An 18,414-nucleotide genomic window follows, 5' to 3' on the forward strand; every position below is an offset into this window, starting at 1 on the left:
GCACATCTGGCCTGAACCTTGGTTCTTTTATAAATAAATAAATCTTTAAAAAAAAAATTAAGAGACTTTGAGTTAATGGCCATGGTGGAAAATAGCCAAAGAAAAGAAAGAAAATGTTCTTGGTGCCTATTTTGTAAGACACTTTCAGAGAAACCCTGAAGAATCCAGTGAATTCCCAAAGAGTACAGGGAGGTTATAGGGTGTTTTTAGAAGGAATTCAGAGACTTTCACAGCAAGTTTACAGCGTGCATGCCTCAACAGCTAAGAGATTTCAGATTACTGGGTCAGCCCCATGGAAGTCTAGACTGGAAACAGCCTCATCCTTGGCCCATCCTACTACAGTTGGGTAGGCCAGGTGTCCGAAAAACTCCTAGAAACACATTTTGAGTAAGCCTTGCCTGGAAGATCTTGGTTTAGGATGCAGGCCTGAGCTATCTAGATCCCTACCTCGTAATTCCAATTTGCTTAATAGATACAAGTTAGTATTATTTCTATAATCATAAACAAACTTATGTATCTGTTGCAGAGTCTGTACCCCTAAGAAAAAAAAAATCAAGGAGAGCAAGGCGAGAAGTGTTTAGACCTCACATATTTTCCTGGGAAAAGGGGAAGATGCAATTTTTAAAAATTACAAACACTGTTCTCCCAACTTTTCTCCTTGGCATATACAAAGTTACATTAGAACTATTTTAGCTATGTCAATGTGATTATGCCTTAGTCATGTCAAACTAGACATTTTTCATTTTTATTGACACATATGTATCTTTGACTATCTTGTAAATTAGGATCATACTATATAAACAGCTTCATATGCAGCTCTTTTCATTTCAATGATAGACTTAATAGTCAAAGGGTATGAACATGATTCTGGCTACATATTGCCTAATTTCCTTCCAGAAGAGTTGGATACCAGAAGTAATGCATGAGAGTGCCATTTTACTGTATTCTTTTCAGAAATATTACCTTGTGTTTTATCTGATTTGGTAGGTGAAAGTAGTATTTTTGTTTCCTTGAATAATAGTAAGTGTTTACATATTTTTCTTTTTTATTGACACATATATATCTTTGAATATGTGTTACTTATACAGATATCTTGAATGGCAGTGCAGTTCAGTATAGCTGGTGTTTATGTGCACTTGTTTATGTTCAAATCCAGAAGTGGTGTCAATTTTGGTAACAATATTTTTGTTTAGAATTATTTCCATGATAGGTAGATTTTTTCTAAAACAGTAAAGATAAGAATTTGTCAACCAAATAATTAAACTTGCAACGTTTGCTAAGGACTAACAGCTGATAATTTTGTTAACATTTATCTTCATTAATCCTTAACAGCTTCTTCTTTAAGTGGGAACAAAGATTCCATATATAGCCTGGCAATGAATCAACTGGGAACAATCATTGTATCAGGGTCCACTGAAAAGGTAAGGGGGTACTTAAAAACGTGTATTATAACACTAGAAAATAAAGAAGCCAAAATAATTTGATCTGTGTGATTACTAAGTACCTACACAGTGGTTGTGCTTGGTGGATGTCAAAAGATTTTATTTGTGCTTGGTATGGTGATGGGGAAGCAGGATATATGGGGTAGAGGTCTGTTTTTTGACATTAGAAAGGCTTTAAAAGCCTGTCAGCCTTGGTGTCCATTGACAGAAGCAGTATTTTTTTCTCAGTGTAATGTTTGTCGTTTGACTTATCAAACTCATCTTCTATTTATATTAGATCTTGTCTATAATTTGTATAATATTTTGTTAAAATTCACAGGTATTAAGGGTATGGGATCCAAGAACATGTGCAAAACTAATGAAGCTTAAAGGACACACAGATAATGTGAAAGCATTGCTGTTGAACAGAGATGGCACACAGGTATGCAGTTTCCTGTGGACATTTACCTAATGACCTTGTCAAAAACTTCACATAGCAGAAATTTTCGCACTTTGTATGCTGTTGAATAAATTGCTTTGAACTCAAAGCCACAGGTATTATAAACTGTGACCCAACTTTAAGTACTTATAACCCAGTTGCACATTTTAAAATTATTCTGTTTGCATCACTTTTTTTTTTTTTTTTAAATAGAGGCATGCTTTTATTTATTTATTTATTTGTTTGTTTGTTTGTTTTGTTTATACATGCACTGGGTACAGTCAGAAGCGAGGAAGGGTGGGAGAATTCACCAGAGCCAGAGCGGGGAGCAGAGCAGGCAGAAGGACCGAAGGACACTGCTGAGGGGAGCAGCGGGCGGCAGGAGAGGTCTGCGCGCCATGTGGGACCCTCCTCCGGTGGCCGGGGAGCAGCCGGGGATCGAACCGGCGCCGCAGAGGCCGCGGGCAGCTTCGCAACCCAGCGCTCAACCGCTGCGCCACCGGGGAGGCCCTGCATCACTTTTAAATAAAAGCAAAGCAAGGAATTTCCTGAGAGTAATTAGAATGCAGATGATTATATGCAATCTTGACACATATCTCCTAAAAATTTTTGAATGGTACCTTGTGTGAAGAAAAAGGAAGCTTCGATATTGAAGTCTTTCTTCTAGTATACTAAATGGAAAGTTTTCTCACGGTGGGTCTGACTTTGGGCAAATCTTGTCAGTTGGCCATGCACATGCAGTTTATAACTTTTAAGTATCTAACATACTACTTAGAGTCCACATTTTAAAGAAAAACATTTTGGTAATCTTTGAGCATGTATTAATACTCAGCTGGCTACATACTTTTTGAGTTATAAATCACAATTCTATTTGTTTTGTAGCAGTGGAAAAATAATCTTTCATCAATGTAGCTGATAAGAATCAAGAGCCCATTTTGTGTTATGACAGACCTCTGCCATCTGCCCCTGTGCCCTAAGCCATGTATTTCAAAGGGCAGGGGATAAGTTCAGAGCAATTTGTAATCAATTGTAATGGGGTTAAAAGAGGGAGATTAGGAAGATGATGAGATGAAAAATACCATCAGTCTGTTACTCCTGTGGAAATTATGGCATGACAGTTATTCATATATGAATTAGAGAAATCTTTGTTCAGAGGTGAAAGGAAGGTTTGAAAAACTAGCCAAAGGAAGGAAATCATTTTTCAGAACCAAAGACTTGGGGATGTGGAAGGATCTCACTGTTAATGTGGCCTTGAGGAAAGGGCTTCAGTTTACTAGTCCCACTTTTGTAGTCCCAAGGTGAGACTCACATTCAGTTTGTTTAATTGATGAGAGCTAGAAATATTAAGTATATTCTGGCTTGTAAACTATGGCATTTTCTAAAGCTCTTGAGTGCCTTTGCTACCCCATTTTCATGTGAGTCTAAGAAAACTAGTGCATTTGGCTCCTCACAGTTTCCCAGTGTAACTGGTAGGCTGCCCAGGCCTTGTTCTGTTAACTGTGTCTGGGATTGGACTGTATGGGACTGCCCTTAAGTAGGCATTGTGGACATGATGGTTTCCAGGAGAGGGAAGGAGAGCTCTAGAACTCTGCCTTTCTACTACACTCTATGCCTTGTTTCCTAAGTTATGAATGTGCTTTTTCAGTTTTACCTAAGGTGATTTAAATATTACATGTATAGTTACAGGTGCATTTCACTTGAAGTCAGCTACAATAACAGAAGCAGAGATAGCTATGTGGCACTACTTTAAAAGCTGCCTGTCAGCCCTAAAGTACATGATTAAGCAGATGTCTTTCCTTCTCTAATTTCTTCTCCAACCATTTTTCTTATTCACAACTATAGACAAATTTAACCCCCAACAATGCAGCATTTTTTCATTAAGAAATTAATCAACAGAACAATTATACTACTCATTTGGGAAAAAGACTAGAGGGAAAATTTATTTACTGATTCCCAAATGCTAATAAAATAGAGGAGACAGTTGTCAGTTATTGCACCAGAGTATATATTGCATCCTGCTGAGTTGCCCTGTAAGCCTTTAATGTGGGATTTCTGGTGGCATTGTAAGTCAGGGACTTGTGGTAAGATATGTATAACAGGCCAGTTAATCATATGAACACAAACCAGTTTCCTCATTTCCTTTGTATTTAAGGTCTGTTACTATTGCAGTTGTTTTTGATTGGTACCTGCAATGCTGACAGAACCACCTGACTTTTTATTCCTTGTCCTTGGCTCAGGCACTTGCTTGTGGATCTGGGACAACCTGTTGTCTTAATATGAGTCAGTCACATCCTTATGTGTCACTTACAGGGTTGTCCTAGTAATACAAGTCTTGTTGAAACTAGCTTTGGGTCTGCAGTGTCAGAGTATTAGGCCATCCTTGCCCCTGACTTACCTTGCCTAATAGTGTATGAGTGACAATCCCAGAAATACTTGTTTAGATCAACAGCAGCCTGGCCCCAGTACACTGGTATCTCTCATCTCCACTGGCAAAACACACATCACTTGGTCACAGCTATGGAATCTGTGTCCCCTAAGTTTAGTGGAACCATTTGGGGCATGCTGTCCTAGTCCCAGCAGTCACCTTAAAAATAGGGCATCTTCATGTTTATCCAGTGGAAGGGTGGAGGCGGTGGGAAACGTTTTGATGACTTCTCTAGCTCCTACACGACACTAGACACTAGAGTGCCTATAAAACAGGCAATTCTTAGGGCCTCCCCTGGTGGCGCAGTGGTTGAGCACTGGGCTGCGAAGCTGCCTGCAGCCTCTGCAGCGCCGGTTAGATCACGGCAGCCAGCAAGGGTCCCACATGGCGCAACAGACCACCCCCCCCCCCCCCCCGCTGCTCCCCTCAGCAGTGTATTTCTTCAGTCTTCCTGTTCTGTTCTCCGCTCTGGCTCTGGTGAATTCTCTCACCTTTCTGCGTTTCTGACTGTACCCAGTGCTTGTATAAATAAATAAATAAATCTTTAAAAAAAAAAAAAGGTAAATAAAACAGGAAATTCTTTAACCAGACTATAAAAATGCTGCCTACAAGTTTGCCAACATTAACAGTGATTCCTCTCTGTTTGGGTGCCCGATTTTTGGAATACTGACTATATCAAAGTTGATTTTGTATTATTTACCAGGGTTGATAAAACTCTGTGTTTCCTCATCTGCTTTCAGCAGTTCACTTGGGTTTAGGACTAATCTTTTTACTGTTGCAAGTTGCCCAGACTGTGAGGTCTTCTAACCCCTGATCTTTGCCTTCCTTATCTTTTTTTTTTTTTTTAAGATTTATTTTTACTTATAACAAAAACTGGGGTATAGGCCAGAGGCATGGGAGGGTGAGAGAATTCACCAGAGACAGAGCGGGGAGCAAAACAGGCAGATGAGTGAAAACACTACTGAGGGGAGCAGCGGGCGAGACAGGAGAGGTCTGCCATGCCATGTGCATATCTTCCTGGCCGGCCGGGAATCGAACCCATGCTTCAGAGACTGCGGACAGCATCACATCATTGTGCTCAATCCGCTCTGCCACCAGGGAGGCCCTGCCTTCCTTATCTTAAAGTTGTCAGACCTTATTCCCTTAGAAATATGGTCTAAGATCTGAGTGATCAAAGCTTTACTTAAACTTTTGCCATCTCAGAGTAGCATCTCTTCCTAGAATGGGGAACCTCCCTTGGCCTCTCCCTATCAGACTGCCACAGCTCTCCCACACACATAAGGTTTCCTTGCGACCTTATTCCTGACAGTTTTGCTATTGGTTAGTCTCTTGGTTGCCTTATGAATTGGCTAAAATCAGTTATTAAACCACTGCCACTCCTGGCAGCTTGTGGAGAAGTCTACTAGTATGTGCTCATTTAATTAACATGTCCAGGGTTCTAAAGGCCCCTTCCAGTCACAAGACATGCCAGTAAATCCTTGACTTGCCGATGGCCTCAGATATATAGACACTTACCAAAATCTCCAAAATCACAGCCATCTTCCCTTCTTTGTACCTCTTTGCCTATTTAATTTCATACACAGCAGTTGCTTTCTCTGACGGACCAGTTTTTTCCAAAGAAATGAAATCACTACAGTAACTGGTGGAGAACACCAGGCATGCTGAATGCAACTGAGCAGGAGCTGATTCAGCCTCTTCCTGTCAGATTCACAGAGTGCTCAGCCCTAATTTGTGTGCCAGCAGCTCCTATGTAGTTGTTGCACTGAGCTTTCAGAAATTGCTAGATTGGTAATGTTAATACTGAATACTGGGGACCTCCCTGGTGGCGCAGCAGTTGAGCACTGGGTTGCGAAGCTGCCCGCAGCCTCTGCAGCACCCGTTCAATCCCGGTTCAGTCCCCGGCTGCTCCCCGGCTACCGGAGGAGGGTCCCATATGGCGTGCAGACCTCTCCTGCCGCCCTGCAGCGCCGGTTCAATCCCGGTTCAATCCCCGGCTGCTCCCCGGCCACCGGAGGAGGGTCCCACATGGCGCGCAGACCTCTCCTGCTGCCCACTGCTCCCCTCAGCAGTGTACTTCAGTCCTTCTGCCTGCTCTGCTCCCCGCTCTGGCTCTGGTGAGTTCTCTCACCCTCCGGCACTTCTGACTATACCCAGTGCTTGTATAAATAAATAAAAATAAATAAAAAAAATACTGAATACTGAGGATCCACATTTTATATTAATGGATGTTGAACTTGAGGTTCCTTTGGGAAGTGCCCAAAGTCCCAGTGAATGAGTGATAAGACTGGGATTAAATTTTACTTCTGACTCTAGTCAGTAGACTCCAAGAGAGCTGGCAGACCATCAGGAATTCTGAGCCATGAGAGAGGGAACATGACAGAGGTGTGACCAGGGCTCCAAAATTCTTGCTGACCTAATGCAATGTTTGTCAAACTCAGTGAGCCAGAATCACCTGCAGATCCTGTTGGAACACAAATTGCTGTGCCCCTCCAGAGTTTATGCCTCATTAGTTCTGGAAGGAACCTGAAATTTACATTATTAACAAGTTCTCAAGGAATGCCAATGCTACTGGGAGCCACACTTTGAGAACCACAAGCCCTGTGCAGTCTGCTACCTTGGCTTCAGATTCTTTCAAACTCACTTAGTAGTAGATAATTTGAACAGGACTTGCCTGAAGGATTTACTAATAATCACAGGTAGCCCAGTCAAGAGCACAAAAGCAGTTTTACTCATGCTTTCCCTGCTTGAGTGTGTGCTGTTGCCTCAGTTGTACCAGCTATTGGAGCATGCTTGTCAGAAACCTTGTCAGAGGGGGAAATACAGCTTTTGAGGTGTGCTTGATAGTGTAGAGTCAGGAGAGAGGCCAAGTGCACAGCACAGGCAAGCAGGAACTTTTTGGCAGATTTCTAACTTTTACTTCGTTCTAACTTTTTATTTTACTTTGTTTCTTTACTTTGTTTTACTTTATTTCTAACTTTTACTTTGTTTGTACAGTGCCTTTCTGGCAGTTCTGATGGCACAATTCGCCTTTGGTCCCTTGGCCAGCAGCGATGTATAGCAACGTATCGGGTCCATGATGAAGGGGTCTGGGCTTTGCAAGTCAATGACACCTTTACACATGTGTATTCTGGAGGAAGGGACAGAAAAATTTATTGTACAGACCTAAGAAACCCTGACATCCGGGTGCTAATTTGTGAAGAAAAAGCACCAGTTCTCAAGGTACGTCATATATTTCAGTTTTGTAGTTAAGATTGTTATATGTGTTATCTAATCTTTATTAAAGCAACTGTGTGAGTTTAAATGAAATATTTTAATATTTTTCTTAGTGTTCTGTAGAACAAATTGTGACTTGGGTTTATCAGGGACATACCTAGTTCCCTGCTCGGCAAGCCCTAGTGAGATTGCTTGGTGCTGCTCCTGAGCTTGCCTGGCTTCCCTGACTTGTCCTTAGAGGAGAAATATGAAGAGTGATTCCATTTGTATAATATGTCCATGCATATATGTATGTCTTTATATGTACAGTATTTAAAAAATTCAGAAGGATACACAGTAAACTCTTCATAGGTGTACTGTCCTTAGGAAAAGGGTTAGATTGTAGGAGTACTTTTCATTTTTGCTATTTTGCTAGAGTATTTTTTACTAAAAACATGTTCAAAGAAAAAATAATTTCATTATTAAGAAAGAACATAACTAGAGTAGCAAAATCAAAATTACGGTAAATCATCCTTTTGAACCCATTTAGGTCCCTTAAGGTAAGCACACTTAAAACTAACTTTATGTCAATGTTTTGGGGCTTTGATTCCTTCACCAAAGAGACTCCCTCATTCTGTACCTCTCTAGCTTTTAACACATGTTCTGGTATATAGTCAACATGCAACACACAGATGTTGAAGGAAGCAGTTGATATTTAATGATGTCTAGCTAGTCCTGTCAGTTCAGAAGAGCTGACATTTTCACAAAGCATTATTTTTGTGCTTTGTTTTCAGATGGAACTTGACAGATCAGCTGATCCCCCTCCTGCAATCTGGGTTGCAACAACTAAGTCTACAGTAAATAAATGGGTAAGTGAACCACTGTGTACTTGGCAAAGGATTATAAATATGTGGTTGTTATCACAGATCTGCCAAATAGTTGTATCAAAGCCTCAGTGTAATCCTGATTCTCTCAGCATCTTTGGACAGCGACAAAAATCTGAAAACCCTGATGAATACAAGTGTATTCCTAAGGATTTAGGTATAGTAAGTATTACCCAATAAAACTAGTAAATATTAGTGTATTTTCTTACCTTCTGAAGCTGCCTTTGAAAATAGGCAGCCCAGTACCAACAGCAGGGAAACTTGCTGGGGTTCTGTTTTTCTAACAAGAGAAAGCAGAAAACTGTACTTTCAAATTTATTTCTTTTTTCTTTATAGTATAAAGATGAGGGTTAAATAATAGAGGATAAGCTGAGAAAAGTCTCAAAAGTACTGTTAATTCTTAAATCTTAATAAAATAAAATGTAAGTTTTCATGCTTACCAGACTGTGGGTAACAAAAAAGAAAGTGTTTGCATTTATTTGCATTTGTATACAGGTTGTGTCTTTCTCAAGCACTTGTGAAAAATGTTATGATCTTATCTAAATTTCTTTGTGCCAATTTGAGATCCTCTTAACTTTATCTGGAAGAGTGCCTATGCTGCTCTCCAAAGAACTGGATTCTGTTCCTTGTCTTAATATTTTTTTGTTTGAATCACGGTAAATAAATATACTTCAGGACTAAGAATTTTGGGGTTGGTATTGTTATTGTTTGCTGTTTTCATTTGTTCTTTATTTTTCTTGCCACTTTAAACAGATTAGCAAAGCCTACAAAGCATAAAATGATTAAATAATTTTGTTCCTTTAGACATTGAAGGGAATTCATAATTTCAGAGCTTCTGGAGATTATGACAATGACTGTACAAATCCTATAACACCCCTTTGTACACAACCTGACCAGGTTATTAAAGGTGAGTAAGGAAATTAGAAGGTATTGTACCTTGATTAAGGTTAGTTATAGTTACTGAGAGATCCATAAAAATAAAGGAGATGACCTTTTACATGTAATTCTGATGTTCACAAATAGCATATTAATTTATTCTTAATAGAAGAAAAACTTTTCAAAATGCTGTTTGGTGACTTTAAAGCGAACTCTCTTTTGAGTTCATCTTTTTTCTCAGCAACAAAATAGTCATGGCCTTGGTAAAGCCAATAGCCACTTTGTAAAATGGGGTTAAAATTGTCTTTTGGCACCAGCCAGAAAGGGCAGATCTGGTTCATTGAATGCTACGTGCTGTAACTGGAGTGGCAACTTTGATTTAATGTCAGAGTCTGGGATTTAGGTATTGAATGTTACATTCATCTGCAGTTCATATATGTGTCTGCTGTTGCCTTACCATTAGAATAGACTATCCATTCACAGGCATAAAACAGAGAATAAAAAACAAAAGTTAATGAGAGATGGGACTAATTCAGAGGTTTCACTGTATCATTTGAACTTTGACCAGTGGATGAAACTTGTTTGCCCCTAACAATTTTTCCATAGTATCCCCTTAAAGTGAGGGGTTTTAAAATCTATAATCTATTATTAAAATCAGCTTTTCTTTGATTGGCCTGAAATTGCCTTAAATATAATTGTGTAGTCTTCTGAGTTACCTTCTCCTTTCTGGTGACCAGTATAATTTATGTTCTGTTATGTACATGCCAGTCAACAATTAATGCCATGCTGTGAATTTAAAGAATTGTTTTACTAATTGTATGGTTTGTTTTTTTTTTTTTCCTTTAGGGGGTGCTAGTATTATTCAGTGCCACATTCTTAATGATAAGAGGCATATATTAACCAAAGATACCAATAATAATGTGGCATATTGGGATGTATTGAAGGTGAGTACCATTTTTTGTAATAACTTATAGCTTCTTATGTGAATATTACATAAGGCCATACTTTATCCTTCCAGTCATCTGAAATTTGCATGGAACCATTTTCTCTGCTTGGTATATAACAGACTATGTTTTTTCCTGCCTTATCCCAGACACTATTGAGATTTGATCCACATGAATTTTGGGGAAGCTGTGGGAAGGTGTTGTCCTGTGAATTGTTGATGTTCAGCAGCATTTCCTTGCATCTACCCAATAGGTGCCCACCTCCCCACCTATCCCCCACTTCACAGTGGCCATCACATTTACCTCCAGACATTGCCAAATGTTTGAGGGGAGGAGAATGGACAAAATCATCCCCCATTGAGAACCACTGGAGTGCACAAAATAAGTTTGTTTATTAGGATTTACAGCCATCATGAGCATCATTCACAACTCTGCATTATTGTGATGACTCCATCTGGGATGGTTGAGATATATTAAGCTGTTCAACTGCTTCTCAACTACACAAAAGAATTTATAGCCCCACTGAAAAGTTAACCTGCCATTAGGGTTCTAACAAATGTCCCTGCTTAGTATGGTTGATATATTTATTCAACAGATATTTCCTAGGTTGAATGAGTATTGTGTACAAAGAATTATTTGAAGAAAAGTCTGTATGAATCCCTTTTGGTAGCAGAGATGAGTGGGGAATGTGAGGGCCTTACAGAGAAAGACTAAGCATCCCAGGATATTTTATGGGCAAAGGCAGTTATGTACAACTGGAGAAATGGAAGAGCTTGGTGGTGGTGAAATTTGTTTGAATCAGGGCTTAAATGGTTGCATCAGGTAAATAATGGAAGAGAATTTTAGGAAGGAGTGAGTAAACGACAACACACAGAAGAGAGAAGGTATGTACTTACTCAAAGCTAGGTGAGCAGTTTTCTTTAATTGGAGACTAAAGTGAATATAAGGATGAATAAGGGTATGAAATGAAAGATGAGATTCAAGTCATTTCCCAAAGTCTTGAATTGCAGGCCCTGGGGTTGAGCTTCCATTGGTATTTTCTAAAGAACCTTAATCTTAGATGGTCTGAAAGCAAGAAAAGCCCATATTTAGAACTGTAGTAGTCTGTGTAATGGGAAAGAAACTGGAAGACAGGTATTGGGTATATTATAAAGGAAAAATTGACAAGACCTGGTATTTTAGTTAACCTCCCAGTTATAAGGAATAAGGATTCACTTGCGTTAACTTCTGGATTTAAAGAATAAGATAAATACGTTTCCTCCTGGGAAAGGGGACTATATCTCAGTAGAATGTTGGCCTGACCTACACTTGCCCTCTTGTGGAAAGTCAGTTACAAAACAGTTACTTGGTAAACGTGACATCCGAGCAAGAGACCCGAACAAAAATCCATTTGGTTTTTCTCTACTACAACAGAGATATGCTTTGGTATGTTATAAACTATGTTTTGTCCTGCCTTGTCCTGGACACTATCATCACTAATAAATACCTCTGTATTTATTCCTGAAATGTGGTAGCACTTACTTCTTGGTGATGTTAAAGGATTGTTTGCAAAGTATTTATCATAGTGACTGGCACCTGATGGCTAGAGGCTGTTGCATTAATTCAGGTGAATTGTCATTATTAGGTATTTATCTGCACTGGGATGGGAACAAAGGAACAGAAAAAAATTAGAACAATATATCAGCCTATGAATAAGGGCTTAATTAGACATGAGAGTGAGTGACAATATTCCTTGAAAGTTAGTTGGCAAAAAAGGAATATAAAGAGAAGGAATGAGCAGAGATGAACCCCAGGTTTCTGGATTACATAGTGTGGTGAGTGGAAGTAATATAGGGGATTATAGAGGGCATATGGCTTGTTGGGAAAAGGACTATGCTGAGAAAGACAACAAATTTGAGTTTTTGTGGGATGTCTGGGTAGAGATGTCTGTTGAGCAGACAGTTGTACAATCCAGTGCACAGATGGAAGAGCTTGAATTGGTTTAGCAGCCATCAGCATGTGGATTCTAATTGAGATAAGTTTTCAAGTAAAACATCTACACTGAACAGAGAAGAAATTAAGTCGTCACTCTTTCAGGGATTATTAGAAAAAGAGGAAGCGATAAAGGTGTATAATAAAAGTAGTAAGAAAACCAAGAGCCAGTAGCAGCTTAAGAACTAATTGAGCTTTTCAGAAGGAAGCTTGTAGTTAACATCAGTGACCTGCCGAAAGTTCATGTAAGCTATGAAAGCTATGAAAGTTCATGTAAGCTATCTGTACCTGGATTTGGCCAATAAAGAGGATCGTGTCTGGGGAGAATGGTCTTTGGGGAGTCCTCAAGGCAAAAGCCAGATGGAATGGGGTTAGTAGTAATTGAGAAGTGAAGAAACAGAATTTGAGTGGAAACCATCTGTGATGAAATTTAACTTTGGTGAGTGGGCAGGAAGAGACCTTAAGTAACTGGAGAGGATTTAAGGGCAAGATGGTTAAGGGAAGGTTCTGTTGTGGCGTTTGGTATTTTTGAGATGAGAGAAATTTGAACATGGTTTACTGCTCTTAGGGAGAAAGCAGTAGAGAGGTGAGCAGGTTGATGATGGTGCAGGGTTCCCAAGAAGCAAGAGGTGAGAAGATCCAGAGCACAGCAAGAAGGGATATCTTTTTCCTTGCACCAGGAAGAATGGTAACACAAAGTTACAGGGATTTTGTCAATGGTGCTCTTTGTTTGTTTGTTTGTTTGTTTGTTTGATAAATAGAGATCAGTCTTGTGCTGAGTATAGTAGGGAAGTAACAAGGTCAAAGATAGGAGAATAAAGATTTAAAAAGATGTTTGTGGAGTACTGAGTTTGGAAACAGAAGAAACTCTAGGTAGCATCAGTGATCCAGTTGAGGTTGGGGACTGCACATTTATAATGGGAATATTGTCAAAGATTGGAGAGACCTTCATATCTTGTGTGTTGTTCATGTGGGTGTTGATGTTGTGTAGGATGAAAGCAATAACTCAAGATGCTTTGCAAGACTTTGAACCAGAGCTCCAGTCCCCAGTGAATGAGGAAGAATGACCATTACTATATACCAGTGAGGAAAAGGGGGAGTTTTCTGCAGCTAAATGACATGAGCCTCAAAGAAAGTTTCTATATGGCAATAATGGACAGTGGTCTCTATATGACTTGTAGGGCCTGTGGGATGTGGGAGAATAAGAGTTGCCCTTTGAGAAGATGGCTGGTGAAATGGAACCCTCAGGAAAGAACCAAGTTGCTTAGTATCAGGAGGTGGGAACATTCTGTGATGGGTTCAGGATTAAGATGAGCTGTTTAAGGAATTGCTGCACGGCACGTTAGTTCAGGACACACTTTTGAGAGCTTGCATACTTAAGAAATGAGAGAAACAATAAGGATTTTAATGGTCAAGAAAGACAAAATTGCTGCATATATTATAGCTTGTCTGAGAGTAGCTAGCTTCAAGTCCTCTTAACTGTTATTTTTCCTTGAAGATATTTTTTACTTCCTTTGACAATGCTTTTGAGTAAGTGTGGTATTGTGTTTTATCAATATCAGCAAAATTAAATTCTAATTTCCCACCAAAAGGATATTTTGTGTTTTTTTAATTTAAAATTTTAACAGCAGATAGTTATTTAAAGGTAAATGCTTTAAGATAAACATAATTGACCACAATCTTTTTGAAATATCGTTTAGACTATTTTTTTACATAGAAAAATGTGAAAACATAAAATTTTAAAAAGCTAAATCAGAAACAAATTAATTCACCACTTAAATTGGCTAATTATACTTTTTAATAAATAGGCATGTAAAGTTGAAGATCTGGGCAAAGTGGATTTTGAAGATGAAATTAAGAAAAGGTTTAAGATGGTGTATGTGCCAAATTGGTTTTCAGTAGACCTAAAAACAGGGGTAAGTTAACAATTGATATTTTGTGCAGTTTGGTATTGTTGTAAATTTCTAATACAGCCCCAAATGAAATACTTTTTGTTACAGAGTTCTATGTTTGTTTTTTTTTTAAGATTTATTTTATTTATTTAAGCATACAAGAGCTGGGGTATAGCCAGAGGTATGGGGGAAGGATTCAGAGGAGAGCAGCTGGCGAGACAGGAGAGGTCGGCTGTGCCATGTGGGTCAGCTCCTTGGCCGGGGATTGAGGAGATTGAACTTGTGCTGCAGTGGCTGCCAAAAGCTTGATAGTGCTGAGAGTTAACCCCTTATGCCACGAGGGAGGCCCGAGAGTTCTATCTTCTTAAATATAAAAGGAAAAAATTTTTCATTAAACTTGAAAAATGCTTTTTGGTATCACAGTAAATCGAATTGTATTTACATTGAGTCTCACAAAGCAGGGAGCAGCTTTTGGTTCTGAGACTCTGGCTTAGCACTTCAGTCACAATAGAAGAGTTAAGAGACTTACTTGGAATATGTATTCAGTGGAATGCCATTAAAAGTTTTTTTCGTTTGACAGATGTTGACTATTACTTTGGATGAGAGTGACTGTTTTGCCGCTTGGGTTTCTGCAAAAGATGCAGGCTTCAGTAGCCCTGATGGCTCAGATCCAAAACGTGAGTTTGAATGTCCTTCCTGGTCTGCCACCTTCTGAACGAGGTGGATTCGTGCTGTTGTTTGCTGTGCGCTCATCTTTATAGAGTCTGCTATTTCTTGTTGATTGTATCTTTGGACAGAATTTTCCTGAGAATATGGACATACAATAGAGTTCTAGTAGCTCCTTTACGTGGAAATAACCCTTTAAAGAACGTAATTCCTGATTTTGTTTATTCGTTTTTAATGAAAGGCTATATTTGAACAACCAAATAGAATATGTTTGCTCCATGCTTTAAAATTTTATAGACTTGACAAAAACTTGCTTTGGCATTGGGTTAAGAATTTAACGCTATAACATGTGACACCTTATAATTTTTATTTTTTCTCTATTTCTGGGTTTAAACTAACAGCTTTCTTTTCCTTTCCTTTTCATTTTAATTAACTCTTCTACAGTGAACTTGGGAGGACTTTTACTTCAGGCACTCTTAGAATATTGGCCTAGGACACATGTGAATCCAATGGATGAAGAAGAAAATGAAGTGAACCATGGTTTGTGCTTTTGTATCAGAATAATTGATCAAATTTTACTTAATTTTAATTGGTCAAAAATTACTCAGAAGTTAAAGATAGGTTATTTGTTGTTTTAAGAAACATTTTAATCATTTGCTAAATTGTGATATAATATTTGTGGTGTGCCCAATTTATTGCCCTCCATTCTACATCCCAAAGTAAGAACATCCATCCAGTCTCATTTGAGATTCAAAGAGAGCTTTGCTCAAGCTAGAAGGAATAAACCATTTGCTGTCCCCCCCACCCTCCCGACCTTTCTTCTTAGAAATAAGCAGCTATCTTCCACAGATATTTCTTAGACTGTCCATCGACTGGTGGGATTTAGCTCTAGAGCTGCATCAGAAAGCCAGGTTTGCCCTTATATAGTCATGTTTCATGTTGGCCTGAAGTGTTTTTACCATCTGGTCTGGTGATCTACCTGGTGTTGGGTTTGAATGTTTCAAAAACTCAAATTCCATCTCAGCGCGTCAGGCTATGTAATGAGTATGTGTTAATGAATGTCATTGAGGGCATTCAAAAGATGTTATGTGCTGCAGACAGTCCACTAACTTTCACTGGGCAGCAGAGGAGAATATATTTTGAATGATGAGCTCAACTCAGTTTGGTTAAAGAAAGGGGGCAGGGGAAGAACTTAAAATTTCACAGCTTATATGTATCCCATAGCCAGTTGACAAATCCTTGCATCCCATCTACTGCTGAAGGGCTTACTCAGTTGAAGATAATTTGAGTTCTCTGGAGATTCTGCTGAAGACTGCCTACTCTGGTGGTCAGCAATGATGAGGACCTCCTGCAATAATTTCATTCTACCTGATTGATTTGTCCATAATGATTTTTGGAGTTTAAATCTCTTTTGTAAGGATGACATGCTTTCCTGAAAGGCAGGTATTATGTCTCTGTCAGAGAAATGACACGGACCCCACCCTTGGTGCTTCTCTTTTGTCACCTGGTCCATTTCATTCTCCATCAGAATTGTACAGTGGACTGTGAGCCAGAGAAACTCAATGGAAAGATCTTTCCATAGAGGGTTGAGAAAGCTAGGTTCTGGTGTGAGCTCTTCCACTTATCAGCTACTAGCTATGAACATATCCTGTTTTGGGCTTGTTCTCCTTTATGACATCTATGACGGCTAGACAGGATGCCATCAGAGACCCCAAGTAGATGATAAAGATTAAGTTATAAGAAAACAGTGGTATGCTCAGCATCCTTTGAGAGCAGGCTTTGGTTGTGGGAGTAAGAAAGAAGCTAGAGGAAATCCCAAATCACCCCTGAAATCGAACTGCCAAAGTACAGAAAAAGGGACAAGGCCTGACCACCTCCTGAACCAGCTCAGAACACTGCATGCATCACCTCTCTAGTCATCTGCTGTACTTATACCATAGCCAGGGGAGGTGCTTAGATTATACTTGAGGAGCAGCTCAAGTGTTCAGAGGCCTATTGTGATTTGCAGGATGGTGGTAATAAAGATAAATGGGCATAGACCCCATCCTTCAGGGACTAAAATTCCAGTAAAGCAAAGAGTCTACTTAAAGCATTATGAGATCAGAAGAAGTATTGGACACTGTGAGAGACATTTTGAAACTGCTGTGGATCTCAGAGGCTAAAATTGCTTCCACTTTCATTAGAGTAGTATTTATGAACAAGTTGGCACTTAGGTCAAAAGATTACAAAGAAAGTGGAGTAAATGAAATTTGCAAAGAACAATAAAAATGAGCTTATGGCCTCTCTGATGATTTTAGTTTTCACTCGTACTTCTGCCATTAATAATGACTGCCATTAAATATTTAAAAAAAATTTTTTTCTATTTTCTGACATGAAGTATTTCTGAGTTGGTGTCCCACAAAAAAAAAAAAAAAAAAAAGGCAGATTATCATTTATAAACAGGTTGCCCTAGGCCTCTGTGGCTGCAGTAGATGGTTTTGCTTTATATTTCAAGTCTCAAACATTAATCTCTCTTAATCCTCTAAAATGTAGTCACTTCTCATAAAGTGTATCACAAGTTGCTGTATTTCTTACTTTTAGTTATTTAAGTGGTTCCTTTTTTTAATTTTTATTTCTAATTCTGGCTAACTTATGGGATTTTTTACTTTAATGATGCACTATTTGAAGCCTTATGAAAAAAAAAATTAGAATCTGTTTTTAGCACTAACTCTGGATACTGACACCATCTGCATCTTTTCCTAGTAAATGGGGAGCAGGAGAACCGAGTACAGAAGGGAAATGGATATTTTCAAGTGCCGCCCCATACCCCTGTGATCTTTGGTGAAGCTGGAGGTCGCACACTCTTCAGGTATGGGTAAGGGGGGCTGGCAGCCTTGCCTAAGAAAGCATCCCATTTGCTAAGAAACACTGATTCAAATCAGGTATTCTAAATTGTTTAATATTGACTTACAGGGATGTCAAGGATTTGGAATCTTTTTCTATCTCCATGAGGTAGTTAAATACCTGATGATGCTATTAGATCACATTCTAGTTAAGAGCTGAACCTCTACTGTTAGAATGAAGTTGATACTTTGCCTTAAGGCAGCAGCATCAGTGGTTTTTGCAGGAAACTTACTTTCTCTCACTTAACCCAGCATGATTACCAGAATCAGGGTACAGCTGGCATCACTGAAGCCCCTGCTCACAAGACAGCATCAGTGTAACTAACTTCCCTTGGATGCACCTAGGCAAGATGGACTGGGCTGCTCCTGGGGACTGTGGTGCCTATAATGGCTTAATATAATGTGCTTGGCAGTCCTTTCTGAGGTTCTGCAGGGACAAGCTGGGCTGACTTTACCTCCAAGTTGCCAACAAGGCTCTGGTGAAGCCAGAGGGGAGAGCTCACTAGTCTTCTGTAGGTCCAGAGGAAGGAAAATGCTTGCCTTGACCTTGAGCCCAGAATTCTTTTCCTTTTTTGTAGTTTCCTGAGCATATGATTATTGAAAACATCCTAATCCGTGTTACCTGTAGAAGCCTGTGTCATATAACACTTGTAGGAGACCTTTCTTGAGTGCTTTACCTACACCCATGTTTCTTGTTAACCCCCAGGACTCAGAGAGGCAGCTGAAGTATATGTCTGGCCTCAGAATCTGAGGGCCTGAGTTTAAGGTCCTACTCTCCCTCTTAGCTGAGTCCTTCTGCCTGTCTGCACTTTATTTCCCAGC

General features: G+C 39.3%; 1 protein-coding gene across 2 annotated transcripts in view; it reads left to right on the top strand.

The window, feature by feature from the left end:
* Positions 1-18,414, top strand: part of WDR48 (WD repeat domain 48) — a 40,895-nt gene that overhangs the window by 15,364 nt on the left and 7,117 nt on the right. For both annotated transcript variants that reach the window (XM_054693193.1, XM_037526658.2), the window contains exons 6-15: positions 1,333-1,421; positions 1,762-1,863; positions 7,280-7,504; positions 8,272-8,346; positions 9,166-9,268; positions 10,084-10,181; positions 13,961-14,068; positions 14,625-14,721; positions 15,155-15,250; positions 17,453-17,558. In XM_054693193.1, the coding sequence (XP_054549168.1) occupies positions 1,333-1,421; positions 1,762-1,863; positions 7,280-7,504; positions 8,272-8,346; positions 9,166-9,268; positions 10,084-10,181; positions 13,961-14,068; positions 14,625-14,721; positions 15,155-15,250; positions 17,453-17,558 (1,099 nt within the window). The remainder of the gene's footprint in view (positions 1-1,332; positions 1,422-1,761; positions 1,864-7,279; positions 7,505-8,271; positions 8,347-9,165; positions 9,269-10,083; positions 10,182-13,960; positions 14,069-14,624; positions 14,722-15,154; positions 15,251-17,452; positions 17,559-18,414) is intronic.

The sequence above is a fragment of the Talpa occidentalis genome, unplaced genomic scaffold, assembly GCF_014898055.3.
Source record: "Talpa occidentalis isolate TD23 unplaced genomic scaffold, MPIMG_talOcc4v2.1 talOcc4.10, whole genome shotgun sequence".
NCBI classification, from domain to species: domain Eukaryota; kingdom Metazoa; phylum Chordata; class Mammalia; order Eulipotyphla; family Talpidae; genus Talpa; species Talpa occidentalis.